Source organism: Oratosquilla oratoria, chromosome 1, assembly GCF_046742065.1.
Source record: "Oratosquilla oratoria isolate Oo_2021 chromosome 1, ASM4674206v1, whole genome shotgun sequence".
Classification (NCBI taxonomy): domain Eukaryota; kingdom Metazoa; phylum Arthropoda; class Malacostraca; order Stomatopoda; family Squillidae; genus Oratosquilla; species Oratosquilla oratoria.
The window spans coordinates 124,339,570-124,365,150 of NC_134777.1; the positions used below are offsets into that span (position 1 = coordinate 124,339,570).

General features: G+C 41.3%; 1 protein-coding gene across 6 annotated transcripts in view; it reads right to left on the reverse strand.

Moving 5' to 3' along the window:
- Nucleotides 1-25,193, reverse strand: part of LOC143026384 (protein wntless-like) — a 29,988-nt gene extending 4,795 nt beyond the window's left edge. Inside the window, exons 1-11 of one of the 6 annotated variants that reach the window (XM_076186682.1) lie at nt 25,010-25,193; nt 16,609-16,787; nt 15,941-16,043; nt 15,541-15,665; nt 14,612-14,779; nt 14,182-14,359; nt 12,044-12,171; nt 11,184-11,417; nt 10,370-10,525; nt 9,556-9,718; nt 4,165-4,231 (exon numbers count right to left, since the gene is read on the reverse strand). In XM_076186682.1, coding sequence (XP_076042797.1) covers nt 4,165-4,231; nt 9,556-9,718; nt 10,370-10,525; nt 11,184-11,417; nt 12,044-12,171; nt 14,182-14,359; nt 14,612-14,779; nt 15,541-15,665; nt 15,941-16,043; nt 16,609-16,787; nt 25,010-25,115 — 1,607 coding nt within the window. In that variant the 5' untranslated portion in view covers nt 25,116-25,193. Of the gene's footprint in view, nt 1-2,611; nt 2,648-4,164; nt 4,232-9,555; nt 9,719-10,369; nt 10,526-11,183; nt 11,418-12,043; nt 12,172-14,181; nt 14,360-14,611; nt 14,780-15,540; nt 15,666-15,940; nt 16,044-16,608; nt 16,788-25,009 lie in introns of all 6 variants that reach the window. The other 5 variants (XM_076186674.1, XM_076186692.1, XM_076186667.1 and 2 more) reach the window with 5 other exon arrangements.
- Nucleotides 25,194-25,581: the final 388 nt, after the last annotated feature.

The following is a 25,581-nucleotide window of genomic DNA, read 5'->3' on the forward strand; positions in this document are numbered from 1 at the left end:
TCTGTCCCCTCATGCAGAAAAAGAGAAGATGGGGAGAAATTCCTTCGGGCTGCATCAAAATATTCACACACACTCCCTTCTATGCATCACAGCATCATCCATATATATTCTCCACTCACCCCTATCTTCTGTCTTCTCCCTTCCTTCCTCAACAGACATTCCCCTCTTTTCCCAATGCCCCTTTTACCCCATCCATCTCATCCTTGGTTGCCCCTTCCTGTTCACTCCCTCCACCTGTTTTCCACACTTCTTTCACTAATCTTCCTTCACTCATTCTTTCCATGTGTCCAAACCATCCCAATACTCTTTCATCAACCCTATATCCCAGCTCCCTTTCCACTCACACTCTCCTTATCCAGCCTACTAACCCCTACCTTACTTCTCAGGCATTTCATCTCAAACACATTTAAACTCTTCCTCTCTTATGTTCCATGTTTCTGCACCATACAATGGTGTCAGCACAATCACCCCTTCATACAATCTCCTCTTAGCATCCATTCCCAAATGTCTATTTCTCATTACACTTTTTAATCCACCAAGGCATTTACTTGCTTCTCTCAATCTACATTCTGCCTCCACCTCCACTCCTCCCTTTCCCACCACATTCACCCCCAAGTATCTAAGGCTATCCACTTCCTGCAGTCTTTCTCCCTTAATATTCAGTTCCAATTTGCTGCCATCCTCTTCCCTTGTAATCTCATCACCTTACTTTTACCCACATTTATCTTAAACTTCCTTCTTTTGCACACTTTCCCAAACTCCATTACTAACTTCCTTAATCTCTCCTCTAATACTGCTACAAGTGCAGTGTCATCAACAAACAACAACTGACTTTTCTCCATTTTCTTTATCCATCTCCAATCCCTGACCCATTACCCTTGCATTTACCTCTTGCACCACCCCATCCATGTATAAATTGAACAGCCATAGTGAAGTCCCACCTCTATCTTAAACCACTCACTCTCTCCATTTCTAATTCTGACACAGGCTCTACTACGCTTGTAAAAACTCTTGACTAGTCTTAACAGATTTCTTCCTATCCCATATTTCTGCAACAACTCCCATAGTGCCTTCCTGTCTACCCTCTCATAAGCTTTTCCAAATCCATAAAGGCCCAAAAAAGACATCCTTACCTTTTCCTAAAGCTTTCTCACATATCTGCCTTACCACAAAAATCTGATCCACACAACCCCTACCTGTCCTAAACCCACACTGTTCCTCACCAATTACTCCTGTTCCACTCCTAATACTCTCAATCAAAACCTCCCAAAAACCTCACCAACTACACTCAACAAACTGATCCCTCTGAAACTACTACACTCACACTTGTCCCCTTTTAACTTGTAAAATGGAACTATACAGGCATTCCTCCAGTCCTCTGGCACTCTACCTTCTTTTTTAGACAAACATTAAACAACCTAACCAGCCAGTCCACTATCACTCTACCTCCCTTTTTTAGACACTCCACATGACACCCATCTAACACAGGTGTCTTACCTGATCTCATCATTTTAATGACTGCTTTCACCTCATCTTTTCTTATTTCTCCTCCATTTTCCTCATTCATCACTATAATTTTCTTGGTTTCCCTCTGCAACTACCTTTACCTCCATTAAAGCCCTTCTACCACCCTCTCCCATGTGTACTTATGCTTAACTTTCTCTTTCTTCCTAAACACTGTGTTTGCTATCATCAACTATCTAGACACATCTCCACCATCAACTCTCCACTACAAATTTTTCCTGGAACTCCACACTTCCCAACCACTCAGTCTATTGCTTCATCACCTACCCTAGCATTGAGATCTCCCAATACCACTACACTGACATTTCTCCCTAAACTCTCTATGCACTCATTTAAATCTATCCAAAAAGCCTCCCTTTCCTCTACACTCTTCTCACTACCAGGCTCATATGCACTTGTAGACCCACATCTCCCTTCCCAGTTTCACCTTCATCCACGTTAACCTTGAAGAAACCTTCTTCTACTCAATAGTCAGCTGTCAGCTTAAGTGAAAAATCTGAGGTAAGATAATCAAAGCTGATACAGATCTTGGACCTAGTCCAGAAAAAGGTGAGGACATTAGTGATATAATGAAGACAAGCAAAGAGGAGACCATTCTTTCCAATGTCATCTTTCACGGGACCATGTAGCAAGCTCTCACAGTTGGTCTCAAAACAAATGAAACAGTTCTACAATAGTTTTGCTGCCAACAAAATAACTTGTATCAATATATTCTAAAAAGTGCTTGAACAAGTTTGAGTTAATTCAGCACAATTTGTCTGGGGAGCAGGGATGTATATCTTGTCCCAAGTATTGTGGAAATAAAAATATAGTGCTTGGGGTTACCAACAGAAACAGTTCAACATTACTACTTGGACCACTTAACATACAAGTTACAACGATGCTTTTACAAAAAAATAAATAAATGAATAAATAAATAAATAAATAATTAAAATTGGCAAATGGATCTGGATAATGGGGCATTTCAATTGTAAGTCCAAAAATTAAAATAGTTATGATCCTCTACATATAATTCTAATTCAATCAGTCTGACATTTGCCCTATCTTTTTCCACTTCCATTTGCCTCAAGGCTGCTGTGGTTCTTACCTCGTGCCAAAAGTGCTCCGTGTATGGAAGCAAGACCTGGTGTGGCAAAGGTGGGGACAACTACTTTACTCTCATGACAAAATGGATGTGCATTTGCTTTACTTGTGTCTGACCCTTCAGGCACAGTTCTCCAACAAGATACCAAACCTATACACCTAGACGTAAGGGAGCTTTGGCCTGTATTCACCATGGGAGCATTAATAATGCATTCAATCAACAATCTACTCTTCCCATTACACTTTCTACAAGATGTGCATTTCTATAAGGGTAGAATCACTGTGACTGATGTAGTGCTAAGTAGGGAAAGCTGCTGTACTGGAGAACTGTACCACAAGGTACAAGAGTGCCTGCAAGCAAACTACTATTGTCCAGTGAGTGAACTGAGCAACTGCTGGTGCAAATAGTAAAATGACCACAAAGAATGTCTCAACAAAACTTTCAACAGCTAATGTTACACAAGTTATGCATCTTCAAATTGCCACAAGTTTCCAAAATAGGTATCAATTCACACCAGCATCAATGTCACATGTACTGTACATCATCATTACTGATCAGAATTACCTGTTTTGAAACTGCTGTGTGAATTCTATGACACATATCATGTGAAACAGTTTGTACTGTAGTTTTGTGTTAGACAGCCTTCACTGTTGACTAGGCAGTCTACAAATGATGCACCACACCATTCACTCTGGCTTGCATTCATGCCTTCTGTACTAAGGGATATTAATATCATACATTACCACTCAATATTATCACTTAATTCAATAATTATTTACATTTGTTGCATAAAATACTGTAGCTTTGTGCCCTCTGTGAACTTTTCTACAAAACTGTCTGGCAGATGTCATTGTACTAAAGTAAGTTTCCATTAAGGTTAAAGGATGTTGTGTGTGGGGGCATACACAAATCAAATAAACAATACACTTGGTTTTAACACTATGTACAAATACACACAAAAATAAACTATGTATATACAAACAGTGCGGAAAACTTGTACAGGGGTATGACAAACAGTGATGCTCACATTTCACCTATCAACAATTACAGATTGTATTACCGATTTCTGGCTAGCACCAACATGGCTGGCAAACTCCTTCATAAAATGTTAACCTATTTGATAAAAATTGACCCTTTAATAACAGAATAGTTACTTGTTTAATCACAGCCTATTCTATGACCCATTCCATTATACTTCTGCCTCAAACAAATGGTGTTCTTCAAGTCCATGTAAAATGTTCTTCTTTATATACATGGTCATTTCCTGGTGATGAAACTCCAAAGACAAACAGGTTCCTCAGCAGCATTGTTCCAAATGACCAATCCTTGAAAAAAGTGTGAATCATACCAGGCTGCAAGAAGGGAAAGCTGGCAAACTGTAGTTTTCTCCCAAGCTGACCAAGCCAAAGATTCAAAAGCACCAGCCAACAGCTGCCTCAGGAAAATGAAGGTATCACCATAAGACAGTGCATCATGCAAAAGGCAGCAGTGGTTAGGAGTTGGTTGGAATGGGAGTATCCTGCTTAATGCTGTGCTGCTGCTTATGCTGTACTTACTTGGCCTTGATCATTTCTGCTTGATCAGAGTCCCACCCAATGATGTCCAAGTGGCCTGCTGTAAAATCTGTGGGAGGACCAATCACAGGGTAAGACTGGCTGTGACTACACACAACAGAGGCTGCAGGATGTGGTGGGAAGCTTCTGATTTCTTTCCAAGTGATTAAGACACATGGTTAATAATGAGTTGTCTAACACTTTCAGGAGTTGTATTTACCTAATGGTATTTACATCATTGTAGTACACATGAAAGAAGTTATGCTCATGGGTGATGTCTCATGCTCTCCATTTATCACACACTAGTTTTAAGTTTGTTTATGGTTCCGACTTGGGCTATATCATCTTCCTGGCTATTTCAGTTCATGCACCTATAGAGGAAACTACATTTCTTAACATCCTTCCGATCTGTGGTCTTTTTCAACATGTTCCCATGACCTCATTAGCTCTATTGTCCCAAACCTAAAGTCTCTGTAAAATTTGTCCAACTCCTTCACTGACCTAAACACCTTTAATGATGTCATGTTTAGTGCTTCTAATCTCTCCTTGCATGGCTGATCTGTAACACTGGAAATCAATTTGGTCACTCTTCCTTGATTTTTTCCCTTATACCTTTCACTTGCTTTAAATTGAGAAAGCAATACGTCATGAAAAAAAGGAAAAGACCACAGGGCTCAAGGATATCAACAAAGTTTTCTGTACATATGCATCACCTTCTGGAATAGCTTAAAAGAGGAAACAGTCCAATAAAAACCAACAATAAAACTAAGGCCAAGTTTAAACATGGGAAACAAAAAAAAAGACAAAAATCTGGGAGCATAGCTCTTTCTCCATCAATTACAATGAAGTAAATACCACTAGAGGAACTAGACAACCATTCAGATCTGGCTATCCCCCATGTAAGGGGGAAAAAGCCTTTGGTATATGTATGTATACCAACTTCCTGAAAGCATTTACATGTTACCCTTGATCAAATCATTTTCAACTGTGTAGCCGCACACAAGGGCAGAAGCTTGAGGCACAATCTTCCTGAAAATATTTTAGCAGGTGTCAAAGAAGTCCTGCTCAACTTTCCCTTGAATTCTAAATGATGACCTGCAGAAATACCTTTACAGCCTTCACATATGACTGACTGGACCAAATTCATGATGCATAGGTGAACAGAAACACAAAGTCGTGTTTCAGGAATTTTCTAAATCTTCCAAGCAAATCTTCATGATTTTCCTGTCAAGTTTCAAGATGTTTGGCATTAAGAAAGGTAAGTTCAGATCCTTGTCTGGTGCCAATAAAACCACAAATCAAGAATATACTGATCTATATCAGTTAACATGTGGATGAGGGGAGGGGAAGGGGAGGGTCTTCATATATTGAAGTGGCAGACGTAAACTGGCACTAGTTGTAAGGCCCTGATGTGAAAGCACTGTCTTGCTACACTGCCTTTAACCAAAACAGTGTGGTAGAGCACAGGGGAGACCTTTTTCAACAATGAGGGCTAAGATAGGAGAAGTGATGATCGGGTTTTGGATGGGTGTGGGATGGGTGTACGCTTTGACTTGCCTGTCCCCTTATAAGAGGATGATGATGATATGGTTTAACGTCACAAACTCCCCTCTATTGGAAGGCTAGGACGGTGCCCCTCAAAGAGGGCTTTGTAACATGGAATTTAATAAACCATGCCCTTGGTTCAACTTCGCTGGTGGCAGGGTTCGAACTGTCATCCCCTACACCTTCACTGCAAGTAATGATGCCCTAACATGCTCAGCCAGCAAGCTTCCTTAAAACCTTTTGGTATGAATTGTACTGTATATGTGAACCCCGTTATCCTTGAGGGTCTGCTCTGTCCCCTGTATGCAGTTATCATAATTTCACACAAAATGGTCCACTGCACTCACTTTCACACATAAAATTTTTATTCACTCAGAGATTATACATCTCAAAGAAGTTTCTTGAATCAGGTCACAAGTATTGGTGAATAGGGGCAGTGAGAACACCCAGAATGGCAGGTGCTCCAAGCAGGTAGAAGGTGTGAATCTGACTGACGCTATGCTCAGGCAGTAGCAGGAATGACTCACCATATGACCTGAATAGGGATATGGTAATAAGCTCAAACGTGTGAGACTATACCTGGGTTGTGGTGGGAAGGAGCTGCCAATGCATTGCTCCTGTAAATGTGTGAGTCATGAACGAACAAGTAGCAAATCAGTGAACAACAGGTTCAGGTGTATATACATTCTGTAATCAAATTTTGATAATTTTTAAATTCAGTGATACCAGTCAATTTTAGAATTCCTAAAAATACATACATATACCAAAGGCTTTTTCCCCCTTACACAGGGGGTAGCCAAAAAGAAAAAGGCATAGAAATCACTCCCACCCATTTCATTTCCCATATATTCCACTCCCCTCCATCCTCCTTCCTATCTTGGCACCTCCTGGATGACGGGTCATCCCTGCATCCTGTCCACTACCCTGGGTCAGAAGCAGTGTCGCAAGACACAGCACATCCACAGCAAGGCCGCTTCATTAATTCGGCGACCCCCCCTCTCCATCCCCTCATGCAGAAAAGGAGAAGACAGGGAGAAATCCCTTCCGGCTGCGTAAAAAAAAAAATTCATACATACTTCCTCACCCCCCATCCCCCACCCACTCCCCCTCATGCATCACAGCCTCATCTATACACAACCCTTCTCCATTCACCCCTATCTTCTGTCCTCTCCCGTCCTTCCTCTCATTTGTAAAGCCCCTTTCACCCCATCCATCCATCTCATCCTAGGACGCCCCCTCATATTCACTCCTTCCACCTCCACCTTCCACACTTCTTTTACTAATCTTTCTTCACTCATTCTTTCCATGTGTCCAAACCATCCTAATACTCTTTCATCAACCCTATCTCCCAGCTCCCTTTCCACCCCTGTTCTCCTCCTCACCTCCTATTTCTCGCTCTATCTAGCCAGTAACCCCTTTCATACTTCTCAGACATTTCATCTCAAACACATTCAAACTCCTTCTCTCTTCCTCTCTCATGTTCCATGTTTCTGCCCCATACATTGCTGTTGGCACAATCACTCCTTCATATAACCTCCTCTTAGCATCCATTCCCAGATGTCTATTTCTCATTACACTTTTTAATCCACCAAGGCATTTACTTGCTTCTCTCAATCTACATTCTACCTCCACCTCCACTCCTCCCTTTCCTGTCACATTCGCACCCAAGTATCTAAAACTATCCACTTCCTCCAGTTTCTCACCCTTAATGCTCACTTCCAGCCTACTGTCACTCTCTCCCCTTAGACATCTCATCACCTTACTTTTGCCCACATTTATCTTCAGCTTCCTTCTTTCACACACCTTTTCAAACTCTGTCACTAACTTCCTCAATCCCTACTCTGATCCTGCTACAAGCGCAGCATCATCAGCAAACAACAGCTGGCTCACCTCCCACTTTCCTAAAAATCATTTCCATTAATATCTTCTGGCCACATATGAAGATCAAGGCATTTTCCTGATTGCTATTGAACCTGCTATGAAAAAGTGCAGCTGCCTTTGTAAATACAGATTACAGTACATGACTTTAAAAAAATACCACTAATAACTGCTTGTTCAATCTCCTTGTTTTGTTATAACAGATAGAAGAAGAGGTGATAGAGACCTTTTGAGCTGATTTAAATGAATTTGTAGAGACCTTTGGGAGGAGTGTAAATGTAACGGTGTTGGGAGACCTCAATGCCAGAGAAGATGAACTCATTGATGGCATACTAGGAAGGTACAGGGTGTCAAGCAAGGACTATAGTAGAGAGATGTTAGAGATGTGTTTAAAAAAGGATTTGATGATAGCAGTGTTTAAAAGATACAATCATAAGTAAATGTGGGAAAGGATGGTGAACAGGAGGGTGGTTGAGTGGGCATCAATGGACTATGTAGTGGTACCTGAAGGGAGGATTGGAAGAGTTCTGGATGTAAGGTTTTTACTGGAGAACTGAGAGTAGAGGTAAAATGGAGGAGAAATTAGAGAGGCAGAGAAGTGTTGTGGCATGGCACATTAAATGAAAAGAGAAAGAACATAAAAAACTTAAAGAAATATGGGAGGTAGTAAGGGATTATGTGGAAACAGGAGTAGAGGAAAAATGGGTATGTTTAAAGGAGGAAGGTATGTAAAGATAGTATGTGGAATGATGTGAATTGAAGGCAACAGAAAGAGAGGCAGTGAATGTAGGAATGAAGAGATAAAGGTAATGGTGGAAGAAAAGATGTGTTTACAAAGATAGGTTACAAAGCTGATTTAGGAAAGTTTACAAAAGGTAAAGAAAGAAAAAAGAAGAAGCAAAATGTGAGGTGAGGGAGAGAAGAGGACTGCAGATGTACTTACCAGCAGTGCCACACCTTCCTTTCCTCAACCCCTCATCACTATTCATGACAACCTACCCACCATGTTCCCAAACTCCAACTCACCCTTCACTTTCTGTTTAGTTTCGCACAATGTCAACACATCCATTGTTTTTCTTCCCACAAATATACTATTTATCTCTCCTCTTTTACTCTCATCTGTACCACATTCACGCATTTATTGTTCTAATCACTTGAATACTGGTTGGGGCCTTTCCAGACTCTAATGCCTTGAATTTTTTAACAAGAAAAATACAGAGTGGGGGATATCTAGTCCTTTCACTCCATCATTATTTGTCTTCTATGACAAGTGGAATCATAGTAGCAGCATCCTTTTCCCTCTCATCACAGAAGAATTAGAAAAGGAAAAGGTAGTTATAGAAGTGGTAAAAAAACAGGTTCAACGAGACAGTAGTTGTACAAAAGTATAATCATTAATCATTCCTTTATGAGCAGGGATGTTAACTAACAAAAACAGATGTGTGGCATCTGCCTGGATGTCCCAAAAACTCCCTAAAGTACTGACTGCATATCACCATGTAGTCAATACCCAAGTACTAAAAGCTATTCTAAATACCTGAGTCCTTAATTCTTCTTTGGAAGAGATCTATACAATAGAATCCCATTTGAATTCATTTGGTTTATGCTATGAGATACAACACAGCTACAGTGCAAAACAATTTGTAGCTCATTACTGTACTTTACAGCACAGCAAAATCTTTGGTTCTTTTGCCAGAAAATATATCAAAAGAGTAATTACAAGTACTACTGCATCACTGTCATACCATCTGTACCTGATGAGTATGTCTTTACCTTCTAATACAAATACTGCAAACTTACATTTACTACAGTAATGTTAATGGATGGGTGTTGAGTGTTTTCACAGTAGGAGTTAAGGATCTATAGCTACTTATCACAGAGGGAACTAAATGAAATGGTAAATAAGCAATATTTCTTTAGACTGACACACCAATCTCAGCAAATTAAAATTTTGCACCCATGATGACACACTTTCAGTCTTACTTTCATCCTTGGGCCAACGCTTGTGTGATGGGGCATACAGACAGATGAGAGCAAATATGTAGATGTTCCACATTCCGTATACTCCTGTGAAGAAAGCACTGGTATACTCCAATTCAATGTCATCGTCCCACTTCCAGCGTCCTTCTGACACCTGTGAGAAAGAGAGCACAAGTGGTTGGAAAATTATTACTTCTAAGAAATTACTGTACTGTTGTCTTCTTAGGTTGATGTCAGCTACATTACTGCAGATATGACTGACATGTAAGATTGTATCCTATGGGTCAAATCTCAGAAGAAGAAGAGAGAAGAAAAGGAAGAGCAAAATGGTTACTTGCAAATAATTCTACTGATTAAGTGGGTTAGGCATTCATAGTAACTAACTCCAATTTCAAACCTCAGCATCTATCATTTCCTAGGAGTTTCTTCTCATATCTTAACAAATCATACAAAACAACAATATGAAAAGAAAAAATATTACATGCATACATACAGGGTATTCGGATTAAATTTGATAATCTTTTTATCTTCTGTCATTTCAGAACCATTTGAAGGATTTAATAGCAGTAAAATACAACGGATACCTGATTCTGTGGACTATTGGTAGGTGAAAGAGCTAGAGAGCATGGACAACTGGAAAGCACCAGAATATTGGAAGAGTGACCTGCACTATAATGATTTGCACCAGATTAAAAAATTTCAATTTGCTGCCATCCTCTCCTCTCTTATTACCTTTAATTTTTTAAGAAATCTGGCCTTGAACATTTCTCATATATCTCAATCCTCCCACTACCAAATCTCTCACCTGTCCAAGGATGAATCCAATAACAGTCATGGCAGCACAGAGGAGTGTTGCCAACATGAGGGCCTTGAAACGGTAAATGATTCCTTCGTAGTGCATTCGACGGGAGGAGGACATGGCTGAGAGTGATTGTCTCTTGCTGCCAATGTTCATGAATACCTGATATGAAGAGATTTGAGTGAAGTTCACTTTGTCAGGTGCAAAAGACAGACATGAATGGAGAGTGCTTGTAAATGGATGAACTAATGACACTACCAGAAGTTATGTTCTTGTCTGCTCTGCAAATTTTTCAAATGGATGAGAATGGTGAGGTCTTTGCCTAATGAAGTGGTGGGATAGACCAGCACCAGCTATTGGGCCCTGCTGTGTAGGTGTTGTGTCTTGCTGCAATGCCTTTGAAGTGAGCAGTGAGGTGGTGGACAGGGATGAGCCTTCGTCCAAAAGGTGTTCAAATAGGTGGGGGCAATGAATAGGTTTTGAATGGGTGTAGGATGGATGTGAAGTGTGTGCTTGCTTTCACTTAGCCACCCCCTTATATATGGGAAAAGGCCTTTTAGCATATGCATTGCAGTCATCTATTTTTTGTCACAATAGTATACAAGCAAGTAATATTTGAACAGCATTATCTATATATCAATTTGATTCATACATGATGTACCATTCTGATTCTAGTTTAAAAAAAAAATCATACAAAGTTAAACAATGGACTACAAGTAATAAAACACCACCCCTTTCTTCAAACAATTATTTCTCCTAAACTATTTAAAATTTCTACAAAATGACAATACAAAAATATTACACAAAGAAATCTACCAACCTTCCAGATCATGTAGGAGAGGAAGCAGAAGTAGACACCAGCACACACTCCCGCCAAGATGATGAAGGACAGGGCCAAGTTGGTGCCCACCTGTGTCACCCAGATGGAGTAGAAGGGGTTGCTGAGCTGTGCCCCACGTTCACACATGTCAAAAACGAAGAGACACAGGCAGCCCCCTAACACAGCACTCAAGTGACGCCAATACACATTCAGACGATTACGTTCAATATCATCCTGGAGGAAAATTTGAAAAATTATGACATATGGGCTGGATTAGAAGTCTAACTGTATACCAATGGCTTTTTCCCCTTTACAAGGAAGGTAGCTAAGTCAAAAGTCATGCAGCCACTCCCACCCATTCCACCACCCTTTCCTCCCTCTCATCTTAGCTCCTTATGGACGATGGGTCATCCCTGTATCCCACCCACTGCCTTGGGTCAAAAGCAATGTAGGAATGCACAGCATATCCACAGCAAGGCTGCTTCATTTAATTGGTTGGCAAAGCCCTACCTCCATACCCTCATGCAAGAGAGAGAGAGAGAAAATATGGAAAATCCCTTCAATCTGCATCAAAATAACATTCACACATAACCACTCCCTGATAATGAGCAAATGTATTGGTAAGTATGGTTATGTTATTCTAATCCAAAACATGTTGGTTGTAAGGTTTACTGAGCAACAATTAATACATGGGAAAGAAATCAAGATGGTTGCTTGTTGTAGTATATGAGTGTACTCTTTTGTGTTAATGAGAATGTAAAGCAAACCTGTTGAGGAAATACAAGGTGTTCAATGTACCATGGTAAAGGTATTTAATTTGACCATAATACAAACACAAAAGGCACACAGACACAACCTACCATGAGATGTTCTCCAGCAAATATGAGCCAGAAGGACAAGAGGGCGGCATAAAAGAGTCCCTGACGAATGTCAGCCAACAGGGTCATCCATGGGCAATCAAATGCCAGTGTCAGGTATTCAAAGGGACCTGTGGCATTTTGGAAAAAAAATATTATTTTTTTTCTTTTTTTTGTAAAGCAGAGTAGAAGAAAACATTACACAGATTTTTTTTCTTTTGTAAAACAAGAGTGGCAAAGGGGCAAGAGAGATAGAGAAAACAAAAAGGAGCAGCAAGAGGAGGAGGAAAAAGCCCTAGCTACCACCCTTCCATCCACCACCCTCTCCCATGTGTACTTATGCTTGAGATTCTTCCTAAACACTGTTTGTATCATCAACTCTGTTTCTAGATGCATCTTCACCATCAACTCTCCACTACAATTTTTTTTCTGGAACCCCACACTTCCCAACCACTCTGCCTATTGGTTCATCTCCTCCCCTAGCATTGAGATCTTCCAATACCACTACACTGACAATTCTCCCTAAACCCTCTATGTACTCACTTAAATCTATCTGAAAAGCCTACCTCCCTGTAATGAAGTGGGGTTAAAAATGCTTCAGCTTGCTGTGGCTTGCTGCATTAAGTTTGACCACAGCAATGAGTGAGAGACAGGGATGACTTTCCTCCACAAGGAATAAAGATTTAAGGGACAACAAATGGGTGTTGGATTTCAAACTTGTACAAAAATACATACATATACCAAGGCTTTTTCCCCCTTACAAGGGAGGTAGCCAAAAAGGGAAAGGCATAAAAACACTCCCACCCATTTCATCCCTACATACACTCCACACCCCTCCCTCTCATCTGAGCACCTCCTGGATGACGGGTCATCCCTGCACCCTGCCCACCGCCCTGGGTCAGAAGCAGTGTCGCAAGACACAGCACATCCACAGCAAGGCCACTTCATTTAATCGGCGACCCCCCCTTGCATATAAGGAGAGGACGGGGAGAAATCCCTTCGGGCTGCGTCAAAATTTACTCACACATACTACCCCACCCCCCACCCCCCTGCCCATTCCTCCTCATGCAATCACATCATCATCCATATACAACCATTCTCCACTCACCTCTGTCTTCCGTCCTCTCCCTTCCTTCCTCAACAGACATTCCCCTCTTCCCCAAAGCCCCCTTCACCCCATCCATCCGCCTCATCCTAGGACGTCCCCTCATGTTCACTCCCTCCACATCTGCCTTCCATACCTCTTTTACTAGTCTTTCTTCACTCATTCTTTCCATGTGTCCAAACCATCCTAATATTCTTTCATCAACCCTATCTCCCAAATCCTTTTTCACCCCTGTTCTCCTCCTCACCTCCTCATTTCTCACTCTATCCAGCCTAGTAACCCCCACCATACTTCTCAGACACCTCATCTCAAACACATTCAAACTCCTTCTCTCTTCTTCTCTTATGTTCCACGTTTCTGCCCCATACAGTAGTAGTAGAGTAGTAGAGGTTGTGTCAGGATTAGAAATGGAGAGAGTGAGTGGTTTGAAGTAAAGGTGGGACTTCGTCAAGGATGCGTTATGTCGCCCTGGCTGTTCAACTTATACATGGATGGGGTGGTGCGAGAGGTGAATGCTAGGGTAGTGGGTCAGGGATTGGAGATGGTTAAAGAAAATGGAGAAAAGTGGGAGGTGAGCAAGCTGTTGTTTGCGGACGACACTGCGCTTGTGGCAGGGTCAGAGGAGGGATTGAGGAAGCTGGTGGCAGAGTTTGGGAGAGTATGTGATAGAAGAAAGCTAAAGATAAATGTAGGTAAAAGTAAGGTGATGAGATGTACAAGGGGTGAAATTGGCAGTAGACTGGAAGTGAACATTAAGGGAGAGCGACTGGAGGAAGTGGATAGTTTTAGATACTTGGGTGCAAGTGTAGCAGGAAAAGGTGGAGTGAAGGTGGAGGTAGAATGTAGATTGAGAGAAGCGAGTAAATGCCTTGGTGGATTAAAGAGTGTAATGAGGAATAGACATTTGGGAATGGATGCGAAGAGGAGACTGTATGAAGGAGTGATTGTGCCAACAGCACTGTATGGGGCAGAAACGTGGTACAAAAATAAATAAAGAAAAAATAAAATCATTATATTATACTCAGTGGGTACTTACAATTGAGGAAGGTTAGTGCTGCCCCAAGCCCCATCAGCATGAACTCCAGGAGGGCAGGAGGTCGGGATAGTTGACCAACTCTTCGCCAGAACCACACCATGATCCCCACAATCATGGGGAAAAATATAGTTTTGAGGGTCACCCAAACTTTTGTGAACCCACCATTGGTGTGGATGAACTGCAACAAGAAAATGAATGCCACTTTTCCCATGAAAAGAAACATGTATCCACCAGAGGCATATGCACAAGTCATGAAATTCTAGTAGCCTCTGGGCAATATGAGGACAATTTTCATTAACACTGCATCAAACAAATAAATCATTTTCCTCAGAGTATATCTATATTCACTGCAGCTTTATTATCATTACAGATTAAACTTTATGATCACAGAAAGTCCTGCAACCTTGCACAAAATAGGCAACATCCTTACCGCTACCCAGACATCCTGAAGTCGGCCCAGACCAGAGTTCATAATTTTCCCTTCTGGTGAGTCAGTTGGGAGGCGGATATTGAGTAGGTAGAAGTTGTGGTGCAGTGAGCCCAACTCGAACAAAGGAAGCAAGGAACACTGATACTGGTACCCTTCTCTCTTGTGCTCCTGCAACAGTATGGTGAAAAACTGATAAAACACCGAGAGCAAAAGGCAAAGGAGAAGGAAGAGGCATAAGAATTAAAATATAGTCTTGAGGTATTGTTGCTCAAACACTGTTCCTTGTTGTTAAAGACAGAAGAAAGAATTTATGAATGAGTGAAGTTAAGTGATTCACTATATTAAGTGAAGTCATTAAGTAAAGTAACCCTGCTATGGATGTGCTGTGTCTTGCTGCCTTGCTCCTGACCCAGGGCAGTAGGCAGGATACAGGGATGACCCATCATCCATGAGGAACTAGGATGAGAGGAAAGAAAGGGTGGTGGATGGGAGTGGAATGGGTAAAAGTGAAATGGGTGGGAGTGGGTACTTGCCTTTTGACTTGGCTACCTCCCTTGTAAGGGAGAAACAGCCATCTGTATATAGATAAATAGATAGTTCAAGTGAAAGGTCTCTATCCCTATATGATATGCTATTGCTGATTAGTTCAGATCAATATGTGATGTGTGTCCAATCACCTAAACCCAATGACCTCCAGGCAACAGCCAATGATAAGGCCCATAGATTTTGCCCAATAGCCTGGGCTCAGTCCATGGAACATGTGCCAGCCTCCAGTAGGGGATGAGAAAAAGATGAATGCTTGGTCTCTCCCTCCTGCATGGAAGTAGTGACCCCATGCTCCAGTGCCTCCTCTTGCCAAGAGCTTATGGTGATATGGTGATGACAATGACAAAGAAGAAAACAGTAACTACTATATATAAAAAACACACCTCATCAATATGGCAGTCAAGGGTTCTTTCTTCTGTAGAGCGTGCATACTCTGTCCACTGACCCTCAGGATCCCCATGGTTTCTGTAGCCCAGGTGAGCTTCCAGCGTCAGGATAGTATCAGGTTCTGTACAAAATATCCCAATCAAATCTATATTTACCTACATATAAATATGTGGACGATCCAACAGGGATTTAAAAACTAATGTCAAAGTTCTAGACCATCTTAAAGTCCTACATGTCTAAAAGCAAACCCTTTTTTCAGCTGTTTTCCTGGACAGGAGTGGGGATACACTTAGATGAAAGGTGATAAGCCTGACCCCCTTCTTAAGCCATCCAATACACAAGGTTCCACCCTCAAAATTCTCCCTATCCATTTCAAGAAACTATGTATGTACATACCAACTTGGACCTCAGGATCATACACAATATCGACCTGCATCGTAGCAATCAGGTTTTGCTGCCAACGGGAATATTCCACCTCCCCTCCAAATCGAAGAGGAATCTGCATGAAAAAAAAAAATAATAAATAAATAATAATAATAATAATACAAAGGAATACCCTATGACAAAGGTATCTTCCATCTTTACCAGGTTCTTTGTTTCAGTAATCAAATAGAGGAGTTAAAACCCATTTATGTCAGGACCATGTTAAATCCATATCCTTTTCTACCCAATTTCAAATTCTAAAAGTATATAAATTGTTTCTACTCTAACATGTTCAGTGTAAATAGCCCTTCATTCACTGGCTGCTATTGAGGTTTTTTATTTAAAAATGGACTGGCTTATTACTACCAGTGAAGCAGGTTAATCATGCCAGCACTGGCAATAAAAGCCTCTGAGTATAGTAATATAAAATATTCATCCTTGTCCTCTTATTTGTAGACTACAGTACTGATTCAAAGTGTGATTCATATGACGTCATCACCCAGCCACCCACCAAGCTACTCATTAACTCATATGATGCCACTCGCCTATTGGCCAACCTATCTACCTGCTTGTCTGTCCACATTGTCCTTGCACAAGTGACACAACAGACATGCCTTTGATCTCCATCAGTCGGGACCCACCTGGAAACTGAAGACGATGTCATTGGCAGTGACATTGCGATCCAAGATGATCGGGTCTTCAAACGAGTCGATTGCATTGCACTGGGTTGGCTCACGTGCCTGGTACCACTTGTTCCAGCTGAAGTGCTTGTCAATGCATTTGGTCCCCAGCACGGGCATCACCGACGATGGCGCTGGTGCTGCAAAACAACAACAATGTTAATTGGTATCCTGGCAGTCAATGCTATCCATACAACTGTTCCCATTCACTGTATTGTACTATACTACAGCAACATCATCTCTACAAGTACTACTAGCCACTTGTACTTTTTTCTAATAGTTTACTATCTACAACTAATACATCTACTACTTTGGAAAGGTGTGATGAAAAAGAAATGTTCTATTATATTAATGCATAGTACTATGAAAAATGTGTTATGTTGCCTTGGCTGTTCAATTTATACATGGATGGGGTGGTGCAAGAGGTAAATGCAAGTGTAATGGGTCAAGGATTGGAGATGGTTAAAGGAAATGTAGAAAAGTGGGAGGTACATCAGTTGTTGTTTGCTGACAACACTGTGCTTGTAGCAAGATCAGAGGAGGGACTAAGGCAGTTAGTGACACAGTTTGGGAAGGTATGCAAAAGAAGGGAGGTGAAGATAAATGTGGGTAAAAGTAAGGTGATAAGATGTACAAGGGGAGAAAGTGGCAGCAGACTTGAAGTGAGTATTAAGGGAGAGAGACTGGAGGAAGTGGATAATTTTAACTACTTGGGTGCAAATATGGTGGGAAAAAGATGAGTGAAGGTGGAGGTAGAATGTAGATTGAGAGAAGCAAGTAAATGGCTTGAGGGATTGAAAAGTGTAATGAGAAATAGACATTTGGGAACGGATGGTAAGAGGAGATTGTATGAAGGAGCGATTGTGCTGACAGCACTGTATGTGGCAGAAACATGGAACATAAAAGAGGAGTTTGAATGTGTTTGAGATGAGGTTCCTGAAAAGTATGATAGGAGTTACCAGGCTGGATAGAGTGAGAAATGAGAAGGTGAGGAGGAGAATATAGGTGGAAAAGAAGTTGGAAGATAGGGTTAATGAAAGAGTATTGGGATGGTTTGGACACATGGAAAGAATGAGTGAAGAAAGATTAGTAAATGAGGTGTGGAAGGCAGAGGTAGGAGTGAACATGGCGGGGCAACCAAGGATGAAATGGATGGATGGGGTAAAAGGGGCATTGGGAAAAAGGGGAATGTCTGTTGAGAAAGGAAGGGAGAAGACAGAAGTTAGGGGCAAATGGAGGGTGGTTGTGTATGGATGATATTGTGATGCATGAAAGGGAGTGGGTGAGGGAGTGTGTGTGAAAAAATAATTTGACACAGCCCGAAGGGCTATTTGCGAAAAAATAATTTGACACAGCCCGAAGGGATATGTGTGAAAAAATAATTTGACACAGCCCGAAGGGATTTCTCCACGTCTTCTCTTTTTCTGCATGAAGGGATGGAGAGGGGGTGTAGCCGATTTAATGAAGCAGCCTTGCTGTGAATGTGCAGTGTCTTGTGACAATGCTTCTGACCCAGGGCGGTGGGCGAGATGCAGGAACCCGTCATCCAAGAGAAGCCAAGATAAGAGGGTGGGAGGGGATGAATGAAAGTGGAGTATGTTGGGATGGAATGGGTGGAAGTGGATTTTATTCCTTTATTTTTTGCCTACCTCCCTTGTAAGGAGGAAAAACTCTGGTATATGTATTTATGCATGTACTACAAAAAAACTACTACTACTACTACAATAATAACAACAATAACAATAGCAGTAGTAGTAGTTGTAGTAGTAACAATAATAATAATAATAATAATAAAGACAAGGTACTATCTACCATGCATGCAAATATTTTCACATCTTGAGATATTTATTTTTCCCATGTTTGAAATTATTCTCGACACAAAATTCGCCGGGAACGTAAAACAAACGCCCCAATGTTTATGTCATACGAGTGAAACGCTTTGACTAGTAGGGCGAGTAGTTGGTCACGTACGCTTGCCAAGACTTCGGAAAAGAAGACCTTGGTAAACATGGAGTGGGACCTTCGGGATGCGTAGCGTAGCACCCCGAAGACACAGGCTGGCCCACTGGGAGCATTGTAGCCAGAGACCTTCCATGCCTAAGTGCCGCCCAGGGGCAAAGTTCTCAGTGACGCCCCCCCCCCTTTCCCCATCACCACTTCCCATTTCCACCATTCCTTACTGCCTAATATACTATTGGCCTGCGAAATAATTAAACAGATAGGATAAGGGGAAAATATTTCATAGTTTATTCTAACGCAAAATTCGTATATTACGGTAAAATATCCAGGGCTCTTATGGCCTTTTTTTATTATAAATATCTTGTCAGCCTTGTGGGCGGTATGTCCAGACTAGAACTGCCGCCCCAGGGAATATGACCCCCCCCCCATGTGAGGGCCATGACTGGCAATCTACGGTAGCCGTATGTTTTGCAAGCAAGGTGAAATGTTAACATCCATACGTCGCTTTAGTTAAAACTACCAACACGGTTGTGCCTACACCGGTGTAATAGTTCAACACCCACAACGTATGTACAACTAAGACGGAATTCATGAAGCAAGCGCAGGGCTTCATTCTTTTTTTTTTTTTTAGTATGTGTGTGTGTGTGTTCGGAAACCCACCCCACCCCTTCCTTTGACGACTTTCAATAGCAGAGGCAAACGCACTGAACACCAGAGCGAGGTTCAACTTTATTTGCTCGACCGACGGCCACGCCGCGGCTCTTGTCCTCCCTTCTCTTCCCATATGGTCTCGACACAGACCAAAGGACAACACCTCCCCCCCCCCCAATAAAGTCGGCGCGACTATTCCACTTTAACCCAGACAACCACACTTAGGTGCCGGGGGTGTCACTTTCACTTTTACAGTCCCCTGCCAAGTAATTCTAACCATCCTCTGTAGCGGTAGGCCTCCACACCCGAGGGAAGTTGGTGAGGAGTCAAGTCCTCCCGGTCACTCTGGTACTGCCTTCGCCAGGGTGATTGTATTTCCATGAGAGAGAGTGAGAGGGGGGAGGGAGGGAGAGAGAGCGAAAGAAAAAGAGAGAGAGAGAGAGAGAGAGGGGGGAGAAAGAGGGAAAGGAAGAGAAAGAGAGAGAGAGAGAGAGGGGGGGGAGGCTGTGAATTACGCCTATCCTGTACACCATAAGCGCGACCACCCTTGCTTGTTTGTATCTTGTTCCCCTGCCTACAGCTGAATGGAATTGCCTGGCGGCGGCTCGTGTCTACGCCAGAGAGAAGCAGGACATCCTGAACATCACCCTCCCCGACCACCCCTTCGAGTATTGGGATGGAATAGAACCACTCTGCGGCTGCCTGACTCAAGCACCTACGTTCGAATCCTGAAAGACCGGATTTCCCCCGGCTGAGGTCGGCTCTTGCTAGCTGACATCAAGTTCAAGGGGTCTCGACCGAACCGGGGCCTCATTCCATCCTAAGACCGCCCTCCTCCCACTTCCATTCATCTGAATAAAATTGCCTGACGTAAACAGGGAAGCCGCTATCTGCAACACACGTGGTTGAACCAACCCCGCCACACACACACCCTGTTACTTGTTACTACAGGAGCTCCCCCCCACCCCCAACCCACTGCGTTGTAATGAGATGAAAGGTGGGCTGGGGTTAAGAGAGCATGCAAGCTCGCTTGCACGTGTAATTCATGTTATGTGTACATAGAGCGCATACACGCACACGTTAGAGGTGAAGTGGCTTAGAGGCACGAAAAGATGTGGATATACATGAAAAAGTGTGGGAACACAGGAAAACCAGAGGCAACGAAACAACAATAATAAATGAACAAACATTTTAGTCTTCCGTGTAGGTTTATTAATTTACGGAATAGTGTGGGTGAAGGAAAGTTGTAAGATAATACATTTGATACTTTAAGGGCGATACTGACCAATAGGACCACGGGGACCGGGCATACATAGCTCTTGTCATTCACATGATCGAGAGAAAGGTAGTCTATCTTGGTCATATATATTGCAACTCTGTAAATACACAGAGCAAACAAATCCACAAGGAAATTACATTTTGAAGTTTTTCGTCCTCAGCGAAATCAGTGTTGATAAATCAACAAGCGTAATACCTGCCCTACGATTGTTCCACACATACACACCCAACCTAAGCTGTAACAATATATGAATTCAAATCTAAGTATGATCACTAGAAAACAAGGATATTGACAAATGGAACCATACAATAACTTCAGGCTAAGCATGATAAATTGGAGAATGAAAGACAGGATCCGACAACCGTTGCTTCTTTCCTATATGTTACAATTTGGTAAACGCTTCCGGCGTGAAAGCGTGTGTGTAAGGTCACAGATGTACCCATAGATCAGACAACATGAGCACTCATCCTGGAGAGTGATGGCTGTTAATCAAAGTTCAGCACAATATCCAAGAGAGGGGAGAGAGAGTGGGAGAAGGGGTATCAACACATACTCATTGACGTGTTGAGAGACAGACGACATGGCTTCCTTTCAACCCGTGCAGGCAGCAAGACATCCTGTAACCGCCGCTCGACACTCGTCCACTCTTCACTACAATGTAACAAGTCCTGTCCCCGCTCCATTTAATTATCATAACTCAATCCCCAAATTCTGTTGCATTATTAAAATTCCACTTGTAAATATCCCACTGCTATGTTAACTACTGTGTAATGAATGTGTTAATCATTAACATTCGCTACGGCCGCAAATGTGGATTTCAATCTGGCTAACGAAGACTACTATTCGGTTGAATAGGCGTCACAGCATTAGGGATGTTGAAGCTGAAGTCAGTGAACCTTTCATGTACAGTGATGGTCCTTATGGAGCTCCTTCTGGCCAACTCAGGACGATTTTATTCAGGGTACGACTGGAGGGGTCAAGTCTGAAGAAGTTAAAATTAATCACAGTCAAATTAAAGCGAGGCGTCAGTTAACCGGAGACAACAAAAAGGTTCGTCTTTGATTAGTGAGAAGTTTCCCCTTGTGGATGTTGCTTACCATGTCACTCTGACTGCTGTCTGGATATCTTATTAAATTTTGCATGCGAAGACACTAATAAAATAGGAAAGGATATCACGTGCTGTATGTAGAATGAAGTAACTTTTAGAATGCTCCAACTATTCATTTTCACTGTGTGTGCAAGTGTATGTATATAACTCTATGCCTGCATCACAGAAGTCATTATTTAGTTCCAGGATGGCTCCCTCTACCATACAAAAAAAAGTATTATTATGAATTCACTACTTGTTTTCTGAAGTTGAGAAATCTAATGGTTGACACATTGATATCAGACACACACACACAAAAAAAAAAGGTGTCTGCCCTTCTTGGATATTTGCAGATATTATTGGTCTTTTCATCAAAACCACCATATACATCAAGCCTACCAACATGAACGCTGTCATGTGGGCATTTATGTTGAGGTTGACTGTACATGGTAGCTCTTCAGCAACAACAGATTTTCTGGTGTCATGGGTGATGAGTATCTCGAATCAACAATAAATTTATGACTACATCTACACAAGCTCCACTTTGTAGCTTCTCTATTGCCCTAAAAATTTTCAACACTATGTTTCCCCACACCAAAAGCCATAAAGAAAATGCAATAAAAAAAAGTTACCCCCACAGCAGGTTTTCAGAGTGCCTCTGTTTTTACCTGCCCTCCTGCAATGCAATCATTAACAAGCAGAACAGTCATGATCGTACTGTGGAGCATACACTCTTTACTAACACCTGTGTTAGGATGACCAGGATTTCAAATTCCCTAGTTCTGCCTTGCAACCACTCCACATATACTCACATTTTCTGTTCTACAACTGTCTTCACCTCCTTATCCCAACATTCACTACCCACCCTTCTAATTCCTCCCATCCTCCTTGTCCTACATACCATCTTTGCACACTTTGCCACTTCCTTCTTGAAATATACACCTTCTTCTTTCTTTCTTTCTTTGTGGGAACAGGCAGATGGCTGCCCACAGGTGGCATGATTTGCAAACACTGAGCAGAGGGTTAAGGGTTGGGGACAGGATTTGGACTGGGAATGGGGTTAGGATAAGAGTTAAAGGCAAGAGCAGAATTAGGGTCAGGACTGGGGTTTGGATTGAGGACAGGGAGAGGGTGATAGGTGAACCTATTTCTAAAAGAATCAAGAGTGGGACTATTAACTACAAGGAATGGGAGATGTCTCCACTCTTGGATGCTGTAGGGGAAAAATGAGTACTTGCATATGTTGGTACTTGTTTGGTATGTGTGGTAGTTTAGGTTGTGACTGCATCTACTTATTCGTGTATTTGTTGGGTGTAAGGTTCTCTGTTTATGTCAACTAAATTGTTTGTGATTTTGTACATCATTTGTTGTCTGCATATTTGTCTTTTTGTTTCAAGTGGTTCAAGTCTAACATCTTGTTTTAACCTAGTGACTGATGTAGTGTGTCTGTAATTGCATCTGATCCATATTGCTGCTTTATTTTGTGTGGACTCTAATTTGTATATGTCATTGTTTGTGTGTGGATTGATTGATTTATGGAATTTTTGGCTCAAAGGCCAAGCGCCGTGTTTGTGTGTGGATCCCATACAGTGTCGCAATATTCTAAGTGTGGCCAAACGAGTGTCTTATGAACAAGAATTTTAATGTCTATGTTGTATCTCCTGAGGAGGTTCCTGCACAGAAATCCCAGGGCTCTACTGGTCGTAGCCCTGACACTGCTCACGTGTGTGGCCTATCTCATGTCTGTTGAAATGTGGACCCCTAAGTATTTGTAGTGGGAAACTATGTCTATGTTTGTGTTATGTAGTGTATAGGTAAATTGGATAGGTTGGTTAGTATGGGTGAATCTGATGTGGTGACACTTGTCAGGTCTAAATGTCATTTGTCACTTGGCTTCCCAGTCTTCAAGGGCACATAGGTCATTATGTAGAAGACAATCGCCTCTGTTACCTATCTGCCTATATACTAAACTATCATCTGTAAAGAGTCTAGTAGGAGAGGAAAGTGAGAGTGGGAGATCATTTATGTAAGAAAGGAAGAGGAGAGGTCCCAAGACAGAGCCCTGTGGAACTCCAGAATTTACAGGAATAGTTAAGGATTGACTACCCTTGAGAACAACATGCTGTTCTCGAGAAGTCAAGAACATCTTAATCCAGTGAAGAAGTGGTTCTCGTATGCCATAATTATCTATTTTTGCCAAGAGTTGTTTCTATGGCACTTCGTCAAAGGCTTTGGCAAAGTCTATAACTATGGCATCTACTGGTCTAATACTGGAGTTAAGTAATTGGGATGTCATGTGCTGTCTCTAGTAATTGCATCTCACACGAGCCTTTAAGTCAAAAGCCATGCTGGTTTTCAGTCAATACTTTTTACCTATCAAAGTGGTCCATTATATGTCTATGAATAATATGTTCTGAAATTTTACAGAAGACTGAGGTTACTCAGGTTGCCCTGGTATTTTCTCTCCTTTTCCTTTTAGAAAAGAAATAAATTCTAATTTCCTATGTATATGGTATGTAATTATCATATAATACTAAACCACAAATTAGTGAAACTACATGTTTAGGAATGCTACCTGTCCCAAATTTAAATATATTTTTGAGAAATACTTTCTGATGTTCTGGTTAGTGTGACCTACTTACCTTCCTATATAGTGTCCTTCTATCACTTCAGCTCTGCCCTTCATAGTAAGTACTATGTATTTAGGGTAAAATTCCAGAATCACCCAAACACAGACATTTAATATAAAACTCAATTGTCCAATAAATCCTAACCTAATACAACCTAAGAGAGATAATGCAACCTAACCTAACATACCCATTCCATAGAAATAAAATAGATCTTACAAATGCAAAAAAAAAAAGGAAGTAAAAAATGTAATTGCATGCTACTGGAATACAACCATATTTTGCAATAAACATTCACATTGGAGCTATTACCATCTGTCAATGACAATGACTAATTTACTATTAGTAGTAATTGTACTATAGCAAATACATCTCTAAAACAATGTCAAAAAATATTGCACAAAAGGATTCACATCAATGATATGGTGCAAACTGTTCATTTACCCAGCATAAATCTCGCCCCTTCACTAAACTGAAAAATCACTGTTGCAGGAGTGTGTACAACAACGTTCATTGCCACGAATTTCCACGCAATTTCCCTACATGCAACCACACCCCCTACCGCTACCCAGCTCAATATTTTATACATTCTAAATTATAACGACACTTCAAAGAAATTATCGCACAGCAAACGATAACCTACATTCACATCGGTAAGAGTTCCTAATTATCTGACCATTAACATCTCAAGGAAACAACGTCAGTGAAAGAAGTGTTTACGTTCTTTGTTGTTCTTGGATAGTGGCTTGCTTTACTTACCAATCAATCCTCCGACTAGAAAGCATACCAGCTGACAGAGCATTAAACCCCCAATCAGTATGCTTAGCTTTCGCCCACTCAAATTTTCGATAATTGCTCCAGCCATGATAGGAACAAAAGACGCCTACAGGCCTGTACAGTTTAAAATACTCGACCCCCGTCCTCCACTACACCTTTACACAACCATTCTGTCAAGTTGTTTCAAAATCTCAGCTCTTACGTTCATATGGAAATATCGTACACAATTAAAAACTGAAAATTATCATGTTCAAATACTCAAACTAGAAAATAGTGACATTTATACTTTCAAAGAAGTAATATATTTATTTATATAATGCAATAAGTATACATAAATAATGCTTATAGTATGTGCATCTTACGTCTGACACTCTAGTACAGCATCAGTCTCCAGATTCCAAAAAGACGCTACAAATTATCCGAGATTCTTTCATTGAACTCCTTGACGATATAAGGAAATATAAAATGTGACACTTCAATTTACATATGTCCCTGCATTATTCACGATCGTAATAAATTATATTATGAACCATATTTTTAAATATATATATTTC